Source organism: Doryrhamphus excisus, linkage group LG14 (genome assembly GCF_037039965.1).
Source record: "Doryrhamphus excisus strain RoL-2023G ecotype Guam linkage group LG14, RoL_Dexc_Guam_v1.1, whole genome shotgun sequence".
Lineage (NCBI taxonomy): Eukaryota > Metazoa > Chordata > Actinopteri > Syngnathiformes > Syngnathidae > Doryrhamphus > Doryrhamphus excisus.
In genome coordinates, this window is record NC_136370.1 from 6941472 (window position 1) to 6964695 (window position 23224).

Here is a 23224-nt window from a genome sequence, read left to right on the forward strand (position 1 = left end):
CCACCCCAGTGGCCACCCCCATGTCTAGACAACAATTTTGACAAATGTGGTCCTCTGTTACAGAACATTACTTTAGTAGAGAGTTCAAAAGCAGTGGAAGAGTTTTAGGGTGGCCATAGCCACCCCTGATCACTGTCCGGCCACCCCACCGGCCATTTAGACAATCCAGCTAGCAACCTATTCTCTTTTAGCACTTGTAGAAGTAAGTTAGCATCTGTTAGTGGCTTACCTGTGAGTCCCTATGGAAGTGTTTAGTCGGGACGAGCCAGTACATCTGTATCTGTTCATCCATCTAAATTATCTGTATCCGGCGGGGCATAAACCGGACGTGGGTACAATTTTCTCAAAAATGGCCATGGCATGGACTGAGAGTGGGCATGGTTAAACTGAAATAGGAGGGGCTTTAATGGGTCCATTATTTTAAGTCTGAACATGAACATGGATTGATGAGAAGTTGCTATATTTTATTCCAGTTTATTCATCAGCTATATGTGTATTGTGTATGTGTAGACGTAATAGTTTTTAGCATCAACTCTTCTACAGCTTTTAGTTTTTTCATAGTTGCTTTTTCTACAGTGTGCCCTTCACAGGCCCATAAAAAATGCTTAGCATCCGTTTGTGTTTTGCTGTTCGCAATATCTCAGGTTCAGATAGAAGTCAAGCCAGTCACAGTTTACACTGGGGTATCAATGACGTGATGTCCGCCTGCCCGCCCGCCTGCCCATGCGTCTATATCGTCAAAGTCCTCCCTCAATTAAAGATGTGAGAGAACAGCAGATGTTGCCCTAAATAGATTCACTGTCAAAAAGGGAGCACATATCCAGCTGCCTTTTGTCACATTTACTCATGCAGAGGAATAAATCCTGTTATTTAAAAAAAAATCGGGGCTTGAAAATGCAGAAACAAAGTCTGATATAAATGTTACACTTGAGGGAGGAAAATGTCGAGAGAAGAAGATTAGCCTGGGGAACGGTTTTACTGGTGTTATGCCGATTCTGTAGATTGTATTGGGAAGTCATTTGTAAAGCCCAAATTATATCAGTAATTCCAGGATGCTGATTGACCTCAGTTTTGTTCATATTTTGAAACATAATTTAAAAAAACAAGGTGCTCGCTACAAATAGACACCAAAGACCTGAGGTTCCACTGTAAAATGCATCAAAATCGTCATTTCACGTGAAAGTGTTTTTCCTCCAGCAAGATGGATGCAGACAGCTGAAAAGCTGTGCTTGCTTTTAACATGAAATCTGCAGTGTACTTTTCATCCCAGAGATGAAAAAAAAGATGGTGTAATCCATCTGAGAAGTGCATGCAGACATCGGCCCCCTCACCCTATTGTGCACACCTGCAGCTATGAAATTGCATCACATATTGATGCATGTTTGCGCCTGGTTGTTCCCTATAAGGAAAAGAAATGCTTTTAACAGAATTTTCCCACTGCTGAGATTTAATTACTGGAAGCAGATTATACATTTGACCCTTTTTTCCCTAGTCAAGTACAATTATTTCTACATTCAGTGGCATCACACTAGAAGGACGGTGTGTTATAATGAAATGATGTGCCCGCTGGTGGTAGGGTGTTCTTTATTTTTTTAAAGGCTGCAAATGTGTGTCCCCGCCAGGAAAAGTGTTTACTTTTTTATTTTTTATGACATATTGAATTTTATTATGTTTTGTCCCATAGCTGGAACATGGTTTGAATAACAATAGAGGACGCTTGCTATTGTTAGTCGTTAGTGCATCTTGTTGATTTGGTGCGGCCTGTGCGGTGGATGGATTAATCGCCCGCGCAGCTTTTTTTGAAGATGTCAGCTCAGCTAGATGGAACGTCTTGCATGGACAATCTGCTGAGCTGAAGCATCCATCAGCAATGCACCGCTATCTGCGCTGTATTTTGTGTAAAAAAGGGCAGGGAGGTTACAGCACGTTTATTATTGCTGTTTTGGAATGTTTTATTTTGGGCACTATTCGTTACTGACCAAAAGAAGGTAGTCTTTCAAAAACTATGGAAGCTCATTTCCACCAATCCCAATGGAAATGAAAATATCCCAATGAATCACAATAAAAAGTAAGAATTCTGAGATAAAAAAGTCATAATTATGAAATATAAAGTCAAAATTATGAGACGAAATGTCAGAATTATGAGATAAAAAGTTTAAATTATCTATTATCTAGTGCTACTATCATATACTGAATGTTTGACTATTTTTTTTTTTTTTGGCAATACATTCTTAGAAACAACATACCACTTGTGTCATGTAGAAGCTCTTTGACATGTTTTCTTGGAGTATTTCCTTAAAAACAGCAGAGTTCTCCTGACGTATGGAAAATCTTTGACTTGTTTTTTTTGTAGTGGTCCTGTAGATATTGTTACAATGTTGTATTCCCGTGTTAAACAGGATAATAATAATAATAAGGTTTGAAAGACAAGCCCTGAAAGACATTTTCGGTGGAGCTGCATGCTCGGTTTTACATTTTTTCTAACACCGACTTCTGCTGATGTCACGGCAATCCGGACTTCTTTATAAGGGCTACAGATTTCCTGCACTCAATAAATGCGGACCTACGTATCCAGAAGTCCTCGGGAGCACTCAGGAGTGTGACCAATCACAGCAGAGTGTGTGTACCTAGAGGAGGACCCGATTAAACAAACCGTTTGGGTCGGAAGCAGGAAGTCCATGGAAATACTGCAGAAAGAGGTGTAAACCTTGAAGATCTAGAAAGCTAGTAGGTGCTCTGTAGGAGTCTACAACTAAATACAAAGTGCGGAAAATGAGCAAAATAGGTCCTGTTTAAAAACAGTATAGTGCTCTTGTCATATCAAGGATCTTCAGCTAGTGTTTAGGCAGTAGCTCCTTAACATGGCAGAGGCTTCCTATCATACAGTAATATGTGCTAGTAGGTGCTAAAAAAAAAAAAAAACAGCAGCTCGCTCCTTTCATATACAAATTCTTTGCCGAGCGATGTTGTAGTAGATCCTTAAAAACAGCAAAGTGATCTTTGACTTGTGATTTTGCAGTAGGTCCTTAAAAACTACAGCATACTGCTGTCAGACAGAGGACCTTAGACTCCTGCCATATAGAAGAACTCTGGTGTCCAGCTTCCCAGTCCTTGTCAATATTAAAAATTCATTCATTCATTCATTTTCTACCGCTTTTACCTCACGAGGGTCGCTGGGGGTGCTGGAGCCTATCCCAGCTGTCTTCAGGCGGGAGGCGGGGTACACCCTGGACTGGTCGCCAGCCAATCACAGGGCACATATAGACAAACAACCATTCACACTCACATTCATACCTATGGACAATTTGGAGTCGCCAATTAACCTAGCATGTTTTTGGAATATGGAAGGAAACCGGAGAAAACCCACACATGCACAGGGAGAACATGAAAACTCCACACAGATATAGCCGAGGGTGGAATTGAACCCTGGTCTCCTAGCTGTGAGGTCTGAGCGCTATATTAAAAATATGTCATCTAATAATTTAGTTGAGTAGGCCTGTTCTACACCAAGATCACTTTATTCATTGAATGTTTTCTATTACAAAAATGCTGTCTGGGGGGGGGGGGGGGGGAAAGCTTCTCACAAGTCAAAGAGTTTAAATGAATGAATGAAACACCAGTATCGTTGTCGGGTATCAGGGAGAATCAGTGTTTACAATAATCATGAATACATTCAATATATTTGTCTGTGTGCTTAGAAGGCATTCACTCTCATTATTTCAGCTCTAAGCAGACTTTATTGATCCACCTTTTAGGAAGGAGTCCAGTCCCGTTGTGGTCACAGAGTGAATCCAGAATGCAGCTTCTACTTGCAGGTATCTTCCAAGCGGTCTGTTAAAGTTCTGCTCAAGCCAGATAAAGTCACTGTTGTGTTTCTGTGATCACGGAGACACAGAGATCTGAGGCACTTTCTGAAGTCATGAGGTTAGAGACTGACATGATGTAGTCTTTCCTTGTAACCACTTGTTCATTGGCCTTAATCTTTAATAATTATTCAATTAAATATACTGACTAAGTCATGGGCTAAAATGAAATTAGCTGTGGGTCGCAAATGGCCTCCTTTGGCCAAACTTTGCATACCTATGCATTGGACTGTACACAAATGTTGCAACGGGTTTATAACAGAAAGATAGAACACAAACCGATTAAAAAAAAAAAATAACTCCATGCATTTAATCTTTTCACCCACCATCAAACAAAAATTAATTCCCATGTAAAATGGAATATCAGCACTATGGTGAAGCTCTGGTGTTTTATTTTACTCATATGTAAGTTAAAGGTAATTCAGGCCTGCATTGATTCACTCTTTGACTTCATACATACAAACAACAGTTTAAGAAGTATACATTATAAAATTGACCACCATTAATAAAAGTGAAACCTTGGTACTGAACTGTACATCACCAGTATGTATATATAGATACTATACACAAGTGAAGTGTAAAAACCTGATAATTGAAACACTTCCCACATATTTAAGGCATACGTACAGTCAATATGCACAATAACCCTACATTTGCATCACAGATCTGTCCACATTATAAAAAAAATGTCTAAATCCAATGCAAATGACTGATAGAATTTTAAATGAATGAATGAATGAGGCTTAAATTAACATAAAAGCATATACTTTACTGATTTGAGCTGAAGAAGCTCAGACTTAAAGGACGGACATAATAGTTAAGAATTACAGTAAATTATACATTTAAAGTTTATCACTGTTAATTCCTTCCAGACCCAACCACCACATTTTTGCGCATTAGGATCCCTTATTTCTAAATTTACAATTATCATAAAGATCATAGACAATTTTATGACCTTCTAAATATGTTTTTTTTAATTATTAGAGCCCTCCAGATGTAAAATTACTGACACTTCAACAATCACACATATTTATATTTTAGTTCACGTACTCCAGCAGTACTTTGCAGTAATTTAGGCAACAAAAAATATGTAAAATATCCCTAAATGAATATATTTTCAAACTGTGATAGCTGCGAAATTCAAAGGGCAAAGTGGTGAGGGATGACGATATATGGATTGTGTGTAGTTGATGTTGAATAATCGTGTCTTGAAGCAATATAGTGGATATACTAAGTAGAAGTAAGATCTGTAAGGCATAAATAACACATAATGTCGACTCACTCATCTTAGTATTCGTTCCTTGTTGTTCCTTTTGTTAAACTTTCTGTACAGTACTTCCTGTGGTTGCTATATTTTCATCAATGTAAAATGACTGACACTTCAATAATCACACATATTTATATTTTAGCTGGCCACTTTAGCAGTACTTTGTAGTAATTTAGGCAACAAAAAATATGTCCTTAAATGAATATATTTTCAAACTGTGATAGCTGCAAAAAGCTGCAAAAAAGGCGCTGTGGATTCAGTCTCCCATCCACTTAAAATATCTTCAAACTTCCATGAAATAATACAAAATGTGCCATGATTAACATTGGATGACATTTTGAAAAATGTAAGCACTTTAAACAGACAGTGTCACACACATGCACAAAAAAAATAATACCGAGTGTATCATAATACTGTAATAACTCTCTTACCCATTTCTGCTCAAAAAGACATTTTTGTTTAGTTTTATTTTATTGAGAAAATCTTTTAGAAAAAAAAACAAACACCTGCAGTTAACATCTGAGCACATTTTCCATCGTTAATTATACAGAAGGAAATGTATTAATTTCACTAAATAAGTCGCAATATTTATTAGAAAAAAAAGTTTTTAAAGCTGCTCTTTAAAGCCTGATTGGCCCACAGTCTTCATGCGTTATGTACAAGTCACATCCAACTGGTTTGTATGGCCTTGTATCCCATTTGATCCTGTCTAAGGCTTTTCTCTGCCTCCATGCACCTGTACGCTTCTCCTCATTGGTCAACATAGTTGCAGCTCAGCAGTCCAGAGCTGCAAAAACTAGACCGGAATCAGGAGCGCTCTACAGTGTTGTGTAGATATAGACAAAGATGATAACCAGCAAGTTGAGAATGGTCCCAATGATGCCCAACATGGCCAAGATGGTCTCCTCCTTGCTTTCCTTGTCTTGGATTCCCTTTTCCTCATCACTGTAGACAGTGTTGACCATTTTCCCTGGAAGCATCCGGAGTTTGTGTCTCGGACCGGTCTGTAATGAAGGACATAACATATTCATTTGTTCAGTGTGGTGTGATCAATAACATACATAACAAACATCATTGGGGTCATACAGAAAATACATTTCTGGCATATAGATCAGTGGACAAATATTAATATTAATTTTTTATGTTATTGTTATTTTATCGTTCATGATTATCACTGCTTGAAAACATTATCCGCCATGAGAAAATCCTCAATTTTCAAAGTGTTTTGCATTTTCTTTGACTTCATGATGCCACAACTTTTTAAAGTTTTTTTAAAGTTGAAAATAATTTAACAAATACATACATCAATGCAGACTTTAGCATAAATACACTTATGTACGGCACGGTACAATGTCCACACCCAGTTTGTTTCAGTTTATGTGTTAGCATACAACATGGCGCGTATCTTGTTGTGCTGTTAATACACTGAGTCCATCTGGGTTCTTAATGTATTTGTTTTAATCACAAAACATCTGTTCTTGTTAGCATCCTATTAGCTAGCTAAACAAAATGGCAACCAGGACCAGATGCCGCTACTTTATATTGTCTGCTTACAATGTCATCAGTTGATTACTCTCAAAAGTTCATTCATTCATTTTCTACCGCTTATTCACACGAGGGTTGCGGGGGTGATGGAGCCTATCCCAGCTGTCTTTGGGCGAGAGGCGGGGTACACCCTGGACTGGTGGCCAGCCAATCACAGGGCACATATAGGCAAACAACCATTCACACTCACATTCATACCTATGGACAATTTGGAGTCATCAATTAGCCTAGCATGTTTTTGGAATGTGGGAGGAAACCGGAGTACCCGGAGAAAACCCACGCATGCACGAGGAGAACATGCAAACTCCACACAGAGATGGTCGAGAGTGGAATTGAACTCAGGTCTCCTTGCTGTTTAAGCTTATTATTAATCCTACCCCTCCATCTGGTACTTTTACAATCAGTAACTGTTACATTTGTTCACTTCCTGCTTTCCATAATACAGTTTAAGTTTTTTTTTGTATTTTTTTTAATAATGTACCTCGTACCAAAGTAGGAGGTGATATGACCATCCAATGACATAATGGGTACCATAGTAAGTGTCAATATAGTGATATATATAGCACATCATGACTGGTTCAAGACTCTTCATCCTTGTATTTAGCAAACATCAACTGCTTGTATTGTTTCTTGAATTGGCTCATCGTTGTGCATTGTTTGAGGTCCTTACTCAATCCATTCCATAGTTTGATTCCACATACTGAAATGCTATGGCTAGCATAACGTAGTCCTAGCATAGAAGTGTTTCAAATGTACTTCTTCCCTGAGATCATATTTCTCCTCTCTTGTAGAGAAGTATTGGATGACATTTTTAGGTAATTCGTTATTTTTAGCCTTATGCATTATTTTAGCTGTTTGAAGATGAACTATATCAGCAAGTTGAAGTATTTGTGATTTTAGAAATAAGGAGTTAGTATGTTCTCTGTAGGCGGCATTATGAATTATCCTTACTGACCTTTTTTGCAGTACATTTAGCGAGTGAAGATTGCTTTTATAGTTATTAGCCCATATTTCCACACAATAAGTAAGATATGGTAGAACCAGAGAGCAATAAAGAGTGTGGAGTGATTTCTGATTGAGAACAGAAATATTTCTGGCCACCTTATGTTGTATATTTGTAATATGAGGTTTCCAGCTCATATTTTCATCTATTGTGATCCCCAGAAATTTATTTTCATTCACCCTTTCAATGTCCACACCGTTTATTTGTATTTGCTGGTGCATGTCTGTGTGTCAATGTCATTTTCTGTCAGGTATTCACACTGCTTTCACTTTCAGTCATTTTGCTGTGCGCCTTTACTGCTGAGGTGGGATGGAGTAAGTCATTAGAAATGTCTTTTCAAATCCTGAGCTTGATGAAATAAAAAAGCTAAATGGTAGATCCGAGAGCTGGAGGAGCCAATTGGTTCTCCGTCATGACATGCAACCATCCTCAGCCCTAAATGAAGTTTGTTACTGTCGTCAAGTGTGGTCCAGTAATCATCAGACAGCCTTGTCAAAGGCCTTGTCTCCTTTATATAACAATATTTCCCCCTTGGAATCATTGGATATACACTGTATGTTGATTAGAACCTAAGACACACACAAAACCGCATAGTCCAATCCGTAAATAGTAAATAAATCATTTCACTGTCATCTTGCCTCCCCACATGTTACACAGTGTTTCGTATCTGCCCCTGTGCAGCTATGTTTTATTCACGAGTAAGAGAAATATTTTCCATAAAAAATAAATTACGTTTTCTTCAATGGAATATCAGCCATCTGCTCAGTTCTAAGATCTGTGAAATGTGCATAAAAAAAGAGAAAACATTCAATAACATTCCGCGTGTGTGTGACATCAAGTGACTGGAATGTCTAACATGTTTTTGATGTTTGTACAAAGTGCAGTATCTTGCTAGATACAAGAGCAGTTGTGACATAAATGTATGCATTTTCAAGGATATATATATATTTAGTTATAGTTTTGTGCAGCCTGAAGTGGGCAATAGAAATAAACAAGTTGGCATCATTTTTTTCTGTTTTTATGCTTTTTGTTTTGTTTTTTTTAGTATCCCAGAGGCGCAAGCAGCTTGTTCAAGTTGGCATTGGAAGCCTCTCAAGAGATGAGCGCTCTTTTTGCAGGTCAGTGGGTTGCACACGCCGACGAGGCTGCAGCAAAGGTTGCAAGCTTATACTTAATATACTTCATATAAAAATATACCACTGACGGGAAGCTAAAAGGTAGTTGCATGATAAACTAATGGTTTTTCGTTTAGTTTAATGTGACTTAACATTTCACTTTTGGAGTTGTTAGCTGTGGTTTTAAGCGGGAGTTATATTCTGACATATTGTAGGTGTTACCACACAAATGGGCTCCGCAATTTTTGGGAAAGTTGTTGGCCATGGTCAGCATGTACAGGAAGTAGTGTTTCAGAGTGGTTGCAAGTGTGTCGTACTTATGGAGGAAGTGATTTGTGACACCTATGTGCTTGCTGCTTGACAAATTGGTAGCTCTTGGATGGTGAGTGCGGCATGCAAATCGTGCGTGCTAGGTGGACTTCATGTAAGGCTGTTGTACGTTTCACTCACGCGGGATTTACATGTGTGGGCATCATTGTTTATACTGGGGACTGTCAAAAATTAAATATTGCATTGAAGAGTTTGTTAAAAAAATGTAATATATTCTAAATCCTCCACCCTCGGCCATCTCTGTGTGGAGTTTGCATGTTCTCCCCGGGTACAGGTTTTCTCCGGGTACTCCGGTTTCCTCCCACATTCCAAAAACATGCTAGGTTAATTGGCGTCTCCAAATTGTCCATAGGTATGAATGTGAGTGTGAATGGTTGTTTGTCTATATGTGCCCTGTGATTGGCTGGCGACCAGTCCAGGGTGTACCCCGCCTCTCGCTTAAAGACAGCTGGGATAGGCTCCAGCACCCCCATGACCCTCGTGAGGAAAAGCGGTAGAAAATGAATGAATGAAATGAATATTCTAAATCCCACCACAAATTGATCTATAACCATTTCAAATAATTAGTCCTACTCTAAAAGTATTTTTGCAAGCCCATTTTTTCATTTTTTGATGGACTTTTATTGAATTAGAGATATGACAGCCAAGGAATATTGTTGGTCATGCTGTGGTGAGACCAGCCATGTTGTTTGGTGTAGAGACAGTGCCACTGAGGAAAAGACAGGAAGCAGAACTGGCGGTCACAGAGATGAGGATGCTGAGGTTCTCAATGGGAGTGACCAGGATTGATAGGATCAGGAACTAGTACATCAGAGGGACATTACATGTTAGAGGCCTTGGAGATAAAGTCATAGAGGCCAGACTGAGATGGTTGGGACATGTCCAGTGGAGAGATAGTGAACGTATTGGTAGAAGGATGCTGCGTTTAGAGCTGCCAGGTAGGAGGCGGTAGGAGCTAGAAGAGGAAGACCAAAGAGGAGGTTTATGGATGTAGTGAAGGAGGACATGAGGGTAGTTGGTGCGAGAGAGATGCAGAAGACAGGGTTAGATGGTGGCGACCCCTGAAGGGAAAAGCCAAAAGTGAAAGAAGAAGATGCTGTGTTATAAAAAGACAAATTTAGCAATACTTTGGTTGCATTATTTTAATACTTTGAATAGCTATTTTCATAACCACATTCCGCATATATTCTTATAGAATTTTAGTGACATTTCCTGGAATTAGTCAGCTGCTTGTATACAAATATTGAAGTGTACTTCCTGTATTTGGATGCATTCTGTAGGGGGGTATTTGCATTACGTTGCATGTGCCTCCTCTTTTGTTTACGAGGAGAGGATGGTCAAGGAGAAACATCACACACATGTAAGCAAGAGAATGTTGCTCTCGAGGTACATAAAACCTCCTCGGGGGCTGATTCAAGTTCAAGCCCTCCTCTTTTGATCTGCAACAACGGGCTTTGATTGCCTCTCATGGGGAGCACCATAAAGAGGCCGTCCCTCTGCCTGAGTGCGGATTTTTGTGGTAGTGGGTTACACTGCTGGCTCTTCATGCATGAAGAAGATGTCCGCTTGACACAAACTCTTACAATAAAGGGGAGGATGTGGAAGAGCAGAGTGGGGTTGATAGTGATGGTGGGTAGGTGTGATGCTTGACAACACTTGCAATCTATATGATGCAATCTAGTCCATGCTGTGCACAACATAGACTTCTGTTTTAAGCAGCAACACACAAAGTACCAGTTGCTGATAATACATGTGATTCACACATTGTGAGTTTTCCACATGGAGTTTTCATTGGGCATCGAGTCTGGAGCAGTCTGGAGTCTGGAGCATCAACGGTCACTGGGACTAACATTGCGACATGTAAAAGTGACATGTAATGTCCACTCGCTCTGTAATTCAGTTCATTACCATTGTGAAAGGTGGTGGTTATCATTATAAAATAATAGGATAACTCTCGGGAGGATAGAAAGGAGATCGACAGACAAGTCCTAAAAAACAGTAAAAGTATTACATATTTACGTCTACAGAAATGACATCAGCGGTCTCTCTGGCTAAAATTGCCCCAGTCTATGGTTGTAGCACCCCTCATGTGCATGACAGAAAAAAGAAAATCCTATTCTGTAGATTACAAGATGCTTGTAATGAAATATGCAGCCGAAAACTGTAATTGGGCAGCAGAAAGATAGTTTGGAGTAAACAGGCAATTTGTTATTTTGACTTACTTTTTATTTCTATTGTGCAAGTTAGAGGTTATCATTAATAACTGGTGAGAGGAAGGTGTGCATTTATAATGCCACCTCTGTTGCACCGCAGGCTTTGTTTTTGTGGATGATTTGAAATTGCTCTGATTACTTTAATTATGCACAACAATGAATAAAGTGGTTGGAGGAAGGAGTGCATTAATTATGACACGTCTGCGTCACGCACTTGAATGAATGTGCATGTGCATGTTTAAGCATGCTGCGGACTCTGGGTTGTTGCATTATAATGAGTTGTTGGGCTTACTTCTGTTGCGTAAGTTGGCAGTTATCATCAATAACTGGTGGGAAGTGCGTGTCATGTAACAACTGTGGTAATCTGTTGTAAGATTTCTGACAATTTTTGCTCCATTTATTTGTGAATAATACATGATGTTGTCGTTGGTGGTGTAGTGATTGCCACAGATGGCATTCAGCCAGCTGGCTCCACCTTCTGCCTTGACATGGAAGCATATAAGCAGTAACGAAAAAGGCAATTTATTTAGTTACTTGAGCAGGTCAATATATTAGATACAGCTTTCCTTTTTTTTTTAACAAAAATTAATCTTTACTAGTAGCAAAACGTTAATGTTAGCGTTAATGTTAATAATAAGAGGGGAAAACAAGACAGTGGCATGAACATGATTATATCTTGCAAAAATGGGTAGGCATTTTATAAGCTTTTTCAGCCTACTCCTTTTGGGCTTGTGATCAGATAGCTGAATACAGATGTAAATAATGGAGAGTTGTATTTTGATTGGTGTGGGAGATGCACTGTGGTGTTTCGTGTATTTGCCCAAATAAATATAAAAAAAAAAAAACACGTTTGAATTACATGTGGACTGTGTGATTGTGAGCAGTGAGGGCAACATTCAAATACATATACCACCTAATTGAAGTTGAAGTCACATGTTTTGAGTGTATTTTCTGGTATTTCCAAGCATACTTAGCAAATTGTACCTCTGCATGAAGAGTTATGTGAACAATGCTTCGTCAGCACTGAGAGTGCTAGAAAGAAGTTATGGATGTGTTCATGGTTTTCAGTGCATTATAGGAATGAATAAGTGAATTTAATGATGATGTTTTATATCAAGAGTGACTTTTATTGTGTGTTAGGGAGAATCATTTTCACTTCTAGTTTTTCTTTGACTCTCTGTATATTTAGACATGCATATACAGGAATAATAAATATTTTGTTGTGATGTTCAGAGTTTGGACCATTCTATAACATCTTTAACATGATTCATTTATAGACTTATTGTAAACTAAGAAGGCAATATTGTGATCCAGCAGCATTTGTGTAATATTTGTGTACGCTACATGAACATGCATAAAACACGGAATACTACCACAGTCTATGGAACCACTAAAGTCAAACTATGCATGAGGCACATCTGGAACGCAACTTACCTCATTAGAAACAGCTTTCAGTACGATGCTGAGCAATTGTACACCAGTAATAATACGCACTGTTTAATTAATACTTCTCTGAAAAACTGAGCATTGTTATGTTTGTAAAGCTATAGTTTTCGTATTGACAGGTGTACCTAATAAAGTCTCCGGTGAGAGTACATTACAATGCAATGAGGAGATCATTTCCCTCGACAAGACCTTCCAGTGCTCCTCCTCCAGCAAACGCTCACATTGATTTGACTTTGCCCGATCCCGCAGAAGTAAAGAGGATTCAGTTATCTCACTATTGATTCCTCCTGTCACTCAAGAGCTCATTTTAACACTTTTATGCCTTCACGTTGCTTCATTGCCTGATTAAGCTGGACTGTCGCTGTCAGACCCACTCAGCATTCTAATGCCAAGATGTCTGAAAACAAAAGCCTCAAATCTTTTTTCCTGAGTTTTTCTCCTTTCAAAAGACCGGGATCGCACCTGTGCAGCAAGAAGCCTGCAGGCGCTTTAAAACAAACCCAAAAAAAAAAAGCGCAGACTGTGTGGAGAGGTGATGCTGCCATACCTGGAACAACAAATCCCAGCACTCCTGATGCGCCTAATAGAAGCTAACGTGCTCAGATCAGTGGAGAGTGAAACCGTTTGCCACTTGAATAATCCCATGCATGTCAAACAAGTCCAGATGCTAACGTGCTCCGACAAGGCACGGTTGCTTTTGGCATCGTTTCACTGCCGCCTTACAGCAAGCGGAGCGCACGTACAGGTGCAAGACCACCACATGCATCGACAGAAAACATTAGAAAGCACCTTGTAGTATTTATTTTCCATATGTGACAAAAAGGAGGGGGAGGGGGGTCCCCAGGAAAGCACAGAACTGTCAGGGAGTATCAATAAAGTCATCAACCACTTTATTAGGTACCCTAGTGGTCAATACAGTAACTGAATCACAAATTCTTAAAACTATAGATGCAATGAACAGAGCATTCATTTGTCAGTAAGAGGCATGCATTTAGAGAAAAGCACAAAAGCACACAAGTGAGTTGAGTTTTTGTGCTGTTTTGCAGTTGTTTTCCTTTTGTGTATTTATTGTGCAAGGTGGTGGTTATCATAACCAGCGGTAGGAAGAAGCATATTAACTGCCGGACATGTATACATTACATGTATTACAGACTTTGTTTATTTTTGCAGAATTTTGGGAGAAAGAAGTGCGTCGGTTATATAACAAGTCTACGTTCCATGCTTGTGCTTTTTCTTGTAAATTATTTTGAGTCTTTTTGTTCAATTTTGTTCAAAAAGGTGGCAATTGTCATCAAAACTGGTGGAAGGAAGGAGGAAGATATTATTTATATATCTGTAGATTGCATGCTTGTGTATGAGATTTTTTTATTTTATTTTGTTTTTGTTGATAATTTCAAGTCGTTCTTGTTATTTCTGTCGTACACAGCGGCGTTTTTATCATTAACTGTTGGTTATATAAAACTTCCATTGAGCAAGCATATCGCAAGCTCAGTTTTTTGTGAATTATTTTGAGTCTTTCTCTTTATTTTTGTGCAGGGCGGTGGTTAATATAACTCCTGAGAGGAAGAAGCAATATTATTTTTATGACATTTGTACATTGTGTTGTGAATTATTTTAAGTCGCTCTTGGTGTGATACAGGATGGCAGTTTTCGTCATAAACTGGTGGGAGGAAGGAAGGATGTTGATTGTATAACACATTGACGTTCCATGCTTGTGCGTGAGCAAGTATACCGCTGGAATAGTTCTTTAGATTATATATTAAGATAGTTATTTTTTAAATGCAAAGATGGTGGTAATCATTCATAACTGGTGAGAGGATTGATTGCATTGATTATATAACATGTCTCCATTGCACATTTGGGCATGAGCAACTGTACCACAGGTTTTTCTTTTTGAAGATTATTTTGATTTGTATTCATTATTTTTTGTTATGCAAATGTGGTTGCAATCATTAATAACTGGTGAGAGGATTGATTGCATTTATTATATAACATGTCTCCATTGCACATTTGGGCATGAGCAACTGTACCACAGGTTTTTCTTTTGAAGTTTATTTTGATTTGCATTCATTATTTTTCGTTATGCAAATGTGGTGGCAATCATTAATAACTGGTGAGAGTATTGATTGCATTGATTATATAACATGTCTCCATTGCACATTTGGGCATGAGCAACTGTACCACAGGTTTTTCTTTTTGAAGATTATTTTGATTTGCATTCATTATTTTTTGTTATGCAAATGTGGTGGTAATCATTAATAACTGGTGAGAGGATGGATTGCATTGATTATATGAAATGTCCCCATTGTACATTTGGGCATGAGCAACTGTACCACAGGTTTTTCTTTTTGAAGTTTATTTTGATTTGCATTCATTATTTTTTGTTATGCAAAGGTGGCGGTTGTCAATAATAACTGGTGGGAGGAACAATCATTGTCACATTGATTACACAACAGGTTGAGTTGTCCAGGTTGCGTGTCAGTGCTCATGCAAACAGAAAGATTGTAACAAGTGCTTTAAAAAGTGCAAAAAATGATGCATTCTCAGCTTTATACATCCCTTCAGCAAAATACTATAATATTCACCTATTCCTTGCTACAAGCAGTTCCACAAAGTTACTTATAGAACGTTACGATAGAACAGTGTGGTAGAGGTTGAGTAAGACTGAGTAAGACCTTTTGCATTCTGGGCCGATAGGGTTTGATGCTAATTTTTATTTTGTGCACTAACAGCAAATATCGTCCTCCAATAAGACACTTTTGCTTCCTATAAAGTTTTAGGGAAGTATATGCGGTGCGTGGTTACACTCTGCGTTCTGTCTAACGTTAGCAAATAAGGTAAACAAACTATAAGCAATACTTCTCATGGGAGGTAACTCAGTGTCGACGTGACAGGAAGAATGCATAGATGCTTCAAGCTCTAAAGAAGACACCGGCAGGCCAAACAAGGGTCAGACTTCAATTTAAGTTGCAGTTATGTAAGAACCACTTCAACCTGTTAAGAGCATGCATGACATGACATGACGGGCAACTCCTTCGGGAAAAAGAACACAGCACGGCCACCCGACCCTCCCACTGTGTGCGGTTTGACACACAGAGTGTCTTTTTGCCCCCTACATTAATGTTTTACACAAACACAACTGAGCATGGAATACACACCCCCCCACCACCCCCATTCCCACTCACGTATAAAGTATATATCACGTCACATCATAAATTTATAGCCATAAGATGAGGGCGAAAAAGAGGCATTAAAAATGCACCTACCTTGCAAAGTATCAGGAATAACATGGACATGCTGGAGATGGACACTTTTTCCAACTAAGGTGATGGTGGACCCGTTTCATCCTTCAGCTTTGTAAGGGATCCACAGTCCATCCAAGTGGTCCACTTCTCCCTCTCTCCATCCCAGTATTCATCTCACTGCTGGTGGAAGTTGCCGCCACTTTCCCTCCCCTGTCTTTGCTCACCTTTGGAAGCGTTACAACTGCATGTGCAACCACCTCTTCTTGCCTCCTCCTCCTCCTCTTCTTCTTCTTGTCTGAGTGGTGGAAGGATGATGTCAAGTTGAAGAATGGATGATGGGCAGATGGGGAGATAGGAGAGAGGCACAGCTGTTTCATGTGAACACCTCCATCCTCCTTTGTCTCATCTCTGCAAACAAACAGAAAACAATTTCAGTCTGTCTTGTGAAGCTGTAAACACTTTTTAATTAAACTTTTTTTTGTGTCTGTCAGTGAACAAAGGGGAGATTAGATGTTGCTTCTATAGCATCGGACCTTTTTCCATGCTCCACATTTTCCTCTTAAGTGATACGGGTACGACAGGAGGCACCCGTCACCTCGTGCTGACGGCGTCCTGTTTGCTGCTTTCGCTCAGCAGACAAGCGGCATCCCCTTGTACTCCCCCCACCCCACCACCCCAGCTCCCTCCTGCATATTAATGTAGCTGCGGTTGCCCGGCAACGCACTCGAGGGAGTCTCACACAGAGCCTGGCGACGAGAAGCGAATGTGACAGAGGCCAGGATGTGAGCCGAGGGTCTTCTGCGATATATGTATAGACGACTCTGTGTGTGTGTGTGTGTGGACATGTGGGACAATTTAACTTGGATAGGTGTTGATAGAAACCGGAGCAGTGTTGTCTCATATATCTGTGATAGATATCATGATATCATGCCAAAGTTGCTTTGAGAGATGCTCCATATTGGCTTCTTACCAATATTGTCCAGCACTTCATTATGAGACCGATATTGGCCTCCCATGATGCATCTTTTACTGTGCTGCCACTGTTTGCGTTTGACAAATAAACACTGCCTGTGCAAAATAATGCAAAAAGTGTCATATATATTTTATACATTTTGTCTCTACAAAATAGCAATTCGGGGCTGCACGGCATTTGAGTGGTTAGCGCGCAGACCTCACAGCTAGGAGACCAGGGTTCAATTCCACCCTCGGCCATCTATGTGTAGAGTTTGCATGTTCTCCCCGTGCATGCGTGGGTTTTCTCCGGGTACTCCGGTTTCCTCCCACATTCCAAAAACATGCTAGGTTAATTGGTGACTCCAAATTGTCCATAGGTATGAATGTGAGTGTGAATGGTTGTTTGTCTATATGTGCCCTGTGATTGGCTGGCCACCAGTCCAGGGTGTACCCCGCCTCTCGCCCGAAGACAGCTGAGATAGGCTCCAGCACCCCCCGCGACCCTCGTGAGGAAAAAGCGGTAGAACATGAATGAATGAATGAAAATAGCAATTGAAAATATAAATACCAACAGTCATGCTATAATAAAATCTTCAACTATCAATCAGTAAGAAAGGTTAGAAAAAAAAGAAAACTCTGGACAATTCCATCCTGCCTGTTTCAGCTCTTCCTACAATCATTTGACTGGATTTATATCACAACTCATCAAAGGCCACTTCATAAAGCTCCAATGTTTCGTCCATTCTTCTGTGTTTTTGGCTGTTTTGGCTCATTGTCCTTTGGAGGACCAGTGCAACACATTTCACTGCCTTGATAGTCTTGAGATGTCTTTGTACCCTGCATAGATTGGATGCAGATAAAAAGTTTAAGAACATAACCATTCTCCTCCATTTGTCACAGGACATGTGTTCTTTTCTCTTCCTATTATACCATAAATCAGGGCTTTTCACCCACTGTGCCGCGGCACACTAGTGTACCTTGAGGAACCGTCAGGTGTGCTGTAAGGAATTATCCAATATCACTTTTTAGAGTTAACATTGATTAATCATCATTTGCAAATATTATGTCAATAGCCATGAATATATGGACCCAAATATTCCAATTGCATTTGGTTTATTTGCTCAAACGGGAAGAATTGAACAGGGATGGAATATTCCTTTATTGGCGGTTGGCAAGCAGCTTTCTTGTGCATTAGCGCCATCTGTGGAACAGAATCTAAACACTTCTATACTTTATTCACAAGTCCAGTTTTATTAAAAAAGAAAATATATATCTATATAAAACATGTCCTGAGTTTAATTATAAAATATTAGCAAGATTGAATTTGAACTTTTCCTGTTTAAATTTATCCCGGGTGCGTTCTTTCAGCGCATGCTCCGATATGACGTAACACGCAGATCCAGACGTTCTTCATTTTAAAAATGGAGGCCAGCAATCAGCACTGGAATAAGCAAAGTTTGTTTTTGATTCAAACTAAATTTCAAGACTGGACAAACGAAAAACTGACAATATGGAATTATTCCAACAAGTGAAAGAAAAACTCAGGGAAGCCGGTATCACGTGATGTTTACCCATTGACTATTCTGGTTGATTTTCAAGAGATTGGAATATTCCTTTCCATGGATACCATTGTTTCCCGAAAGGTCATTCGGAAAGAGAAAAAGTCGTCATGTAAAAACGTGGCTACTGTCAAGTGTCTGTGGTGTAAAGACTGGCATAGCAATGTAATATTGGTCCGTGTGGCAACACCTAGCTCCTTCCTCCTATAGACTTTTAATGCACGTGTGAGGTCATGGTGACATTTTGTAACATTTTTGGTTAGTGGTGTGCCACAAGATTTTTCCAATGTAAAAAACACTGCCATAAATTACTGTAGGCATATGGGAAATTATCAGTAAACAGTATGAGTGCCACCAGCACTGGGGGAGTGGTTCACCTTTTGCGGATTAGCTGTTTCGCATATTTTTGTAGTGCTTATTTATTCTTTATTACAGCGTATGAACGCAGTTACAGGATGAGCCTGGCCCTTTAAGAGGAAGTGCATTTCGGGAAGTTGAGTGTCTCTCTCTCTTCAGTCTCTCGTCTCGTCTGCACCATCCATTGTCTTTTGCGTCTTTATCATCTATAGACCATTGTCCATTGGTGACCTTCATGCCGCACTGCCATGCCATGTCTCCCCTGCTGGAAAAACCAGCACAGACCAGCTGTGTTTTTGTGCTGGTATGCTGGTCTGGAGACCACCATAGACCAGCAAACAGCATACCAGCACAAAAAAACAATGTATTTGAAAAAGGAAGACTTAAACAGGAGGAGTACAGCAGCAATATGTTTACCAAGGATAGAAAAACGCTACAGTTCCAGTACCAGGATGAAAAGACATGGTCACATAAGTGAAATTTCTTGTGTCCAACATATTGGTTGATTATTAAAATTCACACAAAAGTTTGAACTGTTTTGAGAGTGTTTGAACAAGAGAGAAATGTGAGAATATGTGAGGGGTTTTACAGCCTTAAATCATACAGTAAATATTAACTGTCAAAAGAATTGGCCACTCGCAACCTATTTTGGTATGTAGCAGTATCCCCTGCGATATTGCTGTCCTTCATTCACGTATGTGGAGCTGTCTTACAACCCCTATTGTCTTATATTTGGGTCAATACTGTGTTGTGAAAATATAAAAAAATTCAAAATTACATTCAAAATTTAATGTCATTCAATGTGTTCTGTGTCAAAAACTTGAAAAGTTTTTTAATTACAGAATTACAAGTGTCCCTGATGAAATGATATTTATATTTTTCATGCAACGTCAATGATATTGGTACTGTATCCATAACATTATAGCATAATATCTTATGCTGCATTCCCCATTCATCCACCTTTCTGGTGCATTCCAATGCTGCAAAGTGTGTAACAGCACAATCCAACACAAGTAACCTCCAGGATATTTTCCAAGGCAATGAAACACCAGGACAAATCGGGCCATGCTCCACCCTCCCCTCCTTCTTTCCTCACTTCAACCTCCGCCAGACAAAAGGACGCTGGCTTTCAGTGTTTGTCTTCCAAGAAGAAGAAGAAGAAGAAATGACTCATGCAGCGGCCAGACTGAACATTTCTCATTTCAAGACATGAGCGCTTTCACGCCCTGAATGTTTATTGCTCTGCTTTAGTTGGCGCTGTGTGAGGGAGGGATACTTTTACCTGTTGTTTATACCTGTTGCTATTTAACGTAACACCCTTCTATTTGGGAACAATCCCCCTGAAATTAAAGGAATATATTTATTTAATACACCACAATAAAAGAACTTCGGAATATACAGATTTGTCTTTGAACACTATCTCATTATATGCTTGGTCATTGTTGCCACTGGATAAATCAAGCAACAAGTCAAAGTGGGACGCACTTTTGTGCACACAAAGACCCGCAACATACAACAATCAAAATGGAAATGCAAACAGACCACCCATATGCATAATTTTATTGTCGGTTTTTCCATTGCACTCACACCTGAAGAGCGTTGCTGCCTGCAAGGACATTTATAACAATTAATCGGGATTTACATCCTATTTGTCCCCCACGCCCCAGCCAGTAACCATATCCACAGAGTGTTCCCTGAATATGTGCTGATAATGCCATGTGTGTGAAACATCTAACAAGCTAATATCAGGCTGGAAACAGGCCCTTCCACTCCTAACCTCATCTATTTTGTTATCAAGCTGCCTGTTGTTTGTGTGGAACTGGAAAACAAAACTAAAGCTCTGTGGTTCCCATATAAAATGGGGCTGATAAGTGGCACCTGCTTAAAATTGCTAATCATTATTGCAGTTTTAATAATTTTTAGGAGAAAGACGGTGCAGTGCTTTGAAAAAAATTGAAAAATTAAAGAGGCAGATATGGCGTTCTTCATCATTCTGTGTGACCGGATTTAATCAAGCATTAACTTTGTTAAACCTAATAAAGGGGTGAAGTTGGGTTTTTTTTTGTCCTGTCCAGCCATTGATTATTGATCTAAATGCCCTGACATGCTAAACAGATTTGCTCTGTCAGGAAAAAGTATATAATAATAATACATTTTATTCGTATAGCGCTTTTCAAAATCCTCAAAGACACTTTACAGAAGAATGAAGTTGAATAAAGCAAGTAAACAGAATAGAAGACACACCAAAATACAACATTCATTGGTTAATACACAGTTAAAACATGAGTAAAAGCGGGGCGGGGCACAGCAGTCAGATGTAAAAAGTTAGACATTAAAAACAGATTTAAAGAGGTGGGTTTTTAGTTGTTTTTTGAAACTGGGAAGGTCAGGGCAAGCACGGAGTGAATGGGGCAAAGAGTTCCAGAGGGTGGGGGCAGCGATGGAGAAGGCTCATTCTCCCCAGGTTAGGAACTTGGTCTTATATAGGCTACACCTTCCCTGTTATATGGAGTATTATTTGACTTTATTTGATGTTTTGTCATTATGCAGATTTTGAGCGTCCAAACCAGAGCAGGAGGGGATGGAAAATAATAAGAATAAAAAAACAGAGGGAGTGCAGGGACAAGAGGGCGGCAATACAAGGAGACACAGGATTAACAGCAGCAACAACAATTGCAATGACAATGACAGGACAACAAAAACAAACAGGACTACATCAGCAGATGTTCATGCCATAGTAATATTACTGAAATGAAACAATCAAACATACCGCATTAGCGGTAATAATTGTAATGAAAATATGAATCAATTAATAACTGTAATCTTAATGCTGATATCATCATGACTGTAAAAAACAGCTAATGACATAGGTTGGTGAGTTAAGTGGGGAATTACTTATGTACTGTGAGCGTACGTAAGGGCTGTGCAAAACCAAGGCCGGGCCCCCAAAGCTCACCCAAATAATAGGCCATAGTCAACTCCAAAACAGCAATGATTTACTAATTAATAAACTTTGGAAAATATAATGAGTTGCAAAAATTCAAAGCGCAAAGTGTCAAGGGACGACTGTAGGACATTCATGAAAAAAATGCATTTTCTTTGGTTGACCCGAGATGCCACAGATGGATGACTTCACTGAATTTAAGGGAGCTCAGACACTCTTCCTGCAGGGACAACAATATTCAAGATTGATCTATTATACGAATTGATTTCAGTATCACAGCAGAGACAAAGACACTAGAGGTGAAACTGAGACAAAACACTTAAGATGAATTAATTGCAGAGGTTTAAACAGTTCAGCTAATGAAGACTGTCTCAACAAATCCAAATTCATGGAGAAGTAATAAAAATAAAAAATCTAAAAGTAAAAGTGAGGCCAGTCCTGATTGACTGATGTAGACGGAGATGAAGTATGACCCTTGGAGTTATTAATCTGAATTAGAGGAGGACATGACTACGCTTCCCAGTTTCATTCCTGTCACTGGTGTGTAGGAGCTGAGATGAGTCAAATAAAAATTTTACATTTTCGATTCCACTCTCTGTGTGTGGGTGTTTTTGCTAGGTTAATTGGCGACTCCAAATTGCCCATAGGTATGAATGTGAGTGTGAATGGTTGTTTGTCTATTTGTTCCCATGTAATTGGCTGGCGACCAGTCCAGGGTGTACACCGCCTCTCGCCCGAGGACAGCTGGGATAGGCTCCAGCACCCCCGCGACCCTCATGAGGATAAGCGGTATAGAAAATGAATGAACGAATGAATGAGATGATGCATTGCTGAGGGACAGATGGTCTTCAAGCGGAGGCCGGACAGTGTAAAAGCATTCCAGAATAGGATACTGAGACCAAGATGGCCATTAAAGATTGAGTTGTGCCTCAGATATCCTCAAATTTGATAAAACTAAAAAAAATGCCATACTGAAAAGGCAAAATCACTCAGAAATACTAGCAGTAATGCTTTTAGGCTTGATTGGTTCTAGCTTGCAGCAGCCAACCCACAAGGAGACATTTTTGATTCAATTACAATTATTTAAATGGGCATTTTGGTAATCAAATAAGACACCATATTTGTACTGGAAGAGTGCAGGATTTCAGTCATATGTGGTTTGAGTTATGTTCACTCTTTACAGAAGACGTACAGTATGAGTAATCCCTGTTCAGTATTTTATTGTGTTAAGTCAGGTGAGGGCTTTCTGACTGGGGGCTGCAGTCCACTCTCAACAGGCCCATTCCACACCCGGGGTTTTTAATGCATGACACTATGTATAGGGAGGGGAAAGAGGAAGGATGATAAATACAATTAAATAAATTAATAAATTAACAAAAATAG

The 23224-nt window shown here is 39.4% G+C and overlaps 1 protein-coding gene across 1 annotated transcript; it reads right to left on the bottom strand.

The window, feature by feature from the left end:
- Window positions 1–3636: 3636 nt before the first annotated feature.
- tunar (TCL1 upstream neural differentiation-associated RNA) lies at window positions 3637–16684 on the bottom strand. The gene is made up of 3 exons (XM_058090047.2): window positions 16561–16684; window positions 16049–16435; window positions 3637–6134 (listed from the first exon to the last, which is right to left on the bottom strand). Exons 2-3 carry the CDS (start codon window positions 16076–16078, stop codon window positions 5949–5951), a joined length of 216 nt encoding a protein of 71 aa, XP_057946030.2. The 5' UTR covers window positions 16079–16435; window positions 16561–16684; the 3' UTR covers window positions 3637–5948.
- Between the last annotated feature and the right edge of the window lie 6540 nt (window positions 16685–23224).

Coding starts and splice junctions, on each gene's coding strand:
- tunar (XM_058090047.2), bottom strand. CDS start 16,078: ATGTCCATGTTATTCCTGATACTTTGCAAG. Junction 6,135..16,048: donor TATTCCTGATACTTTGCAAG/GTAGGTGCATTT, acceptor CCTTCATTACAG/ACCGGTCCGAGACACAAACT.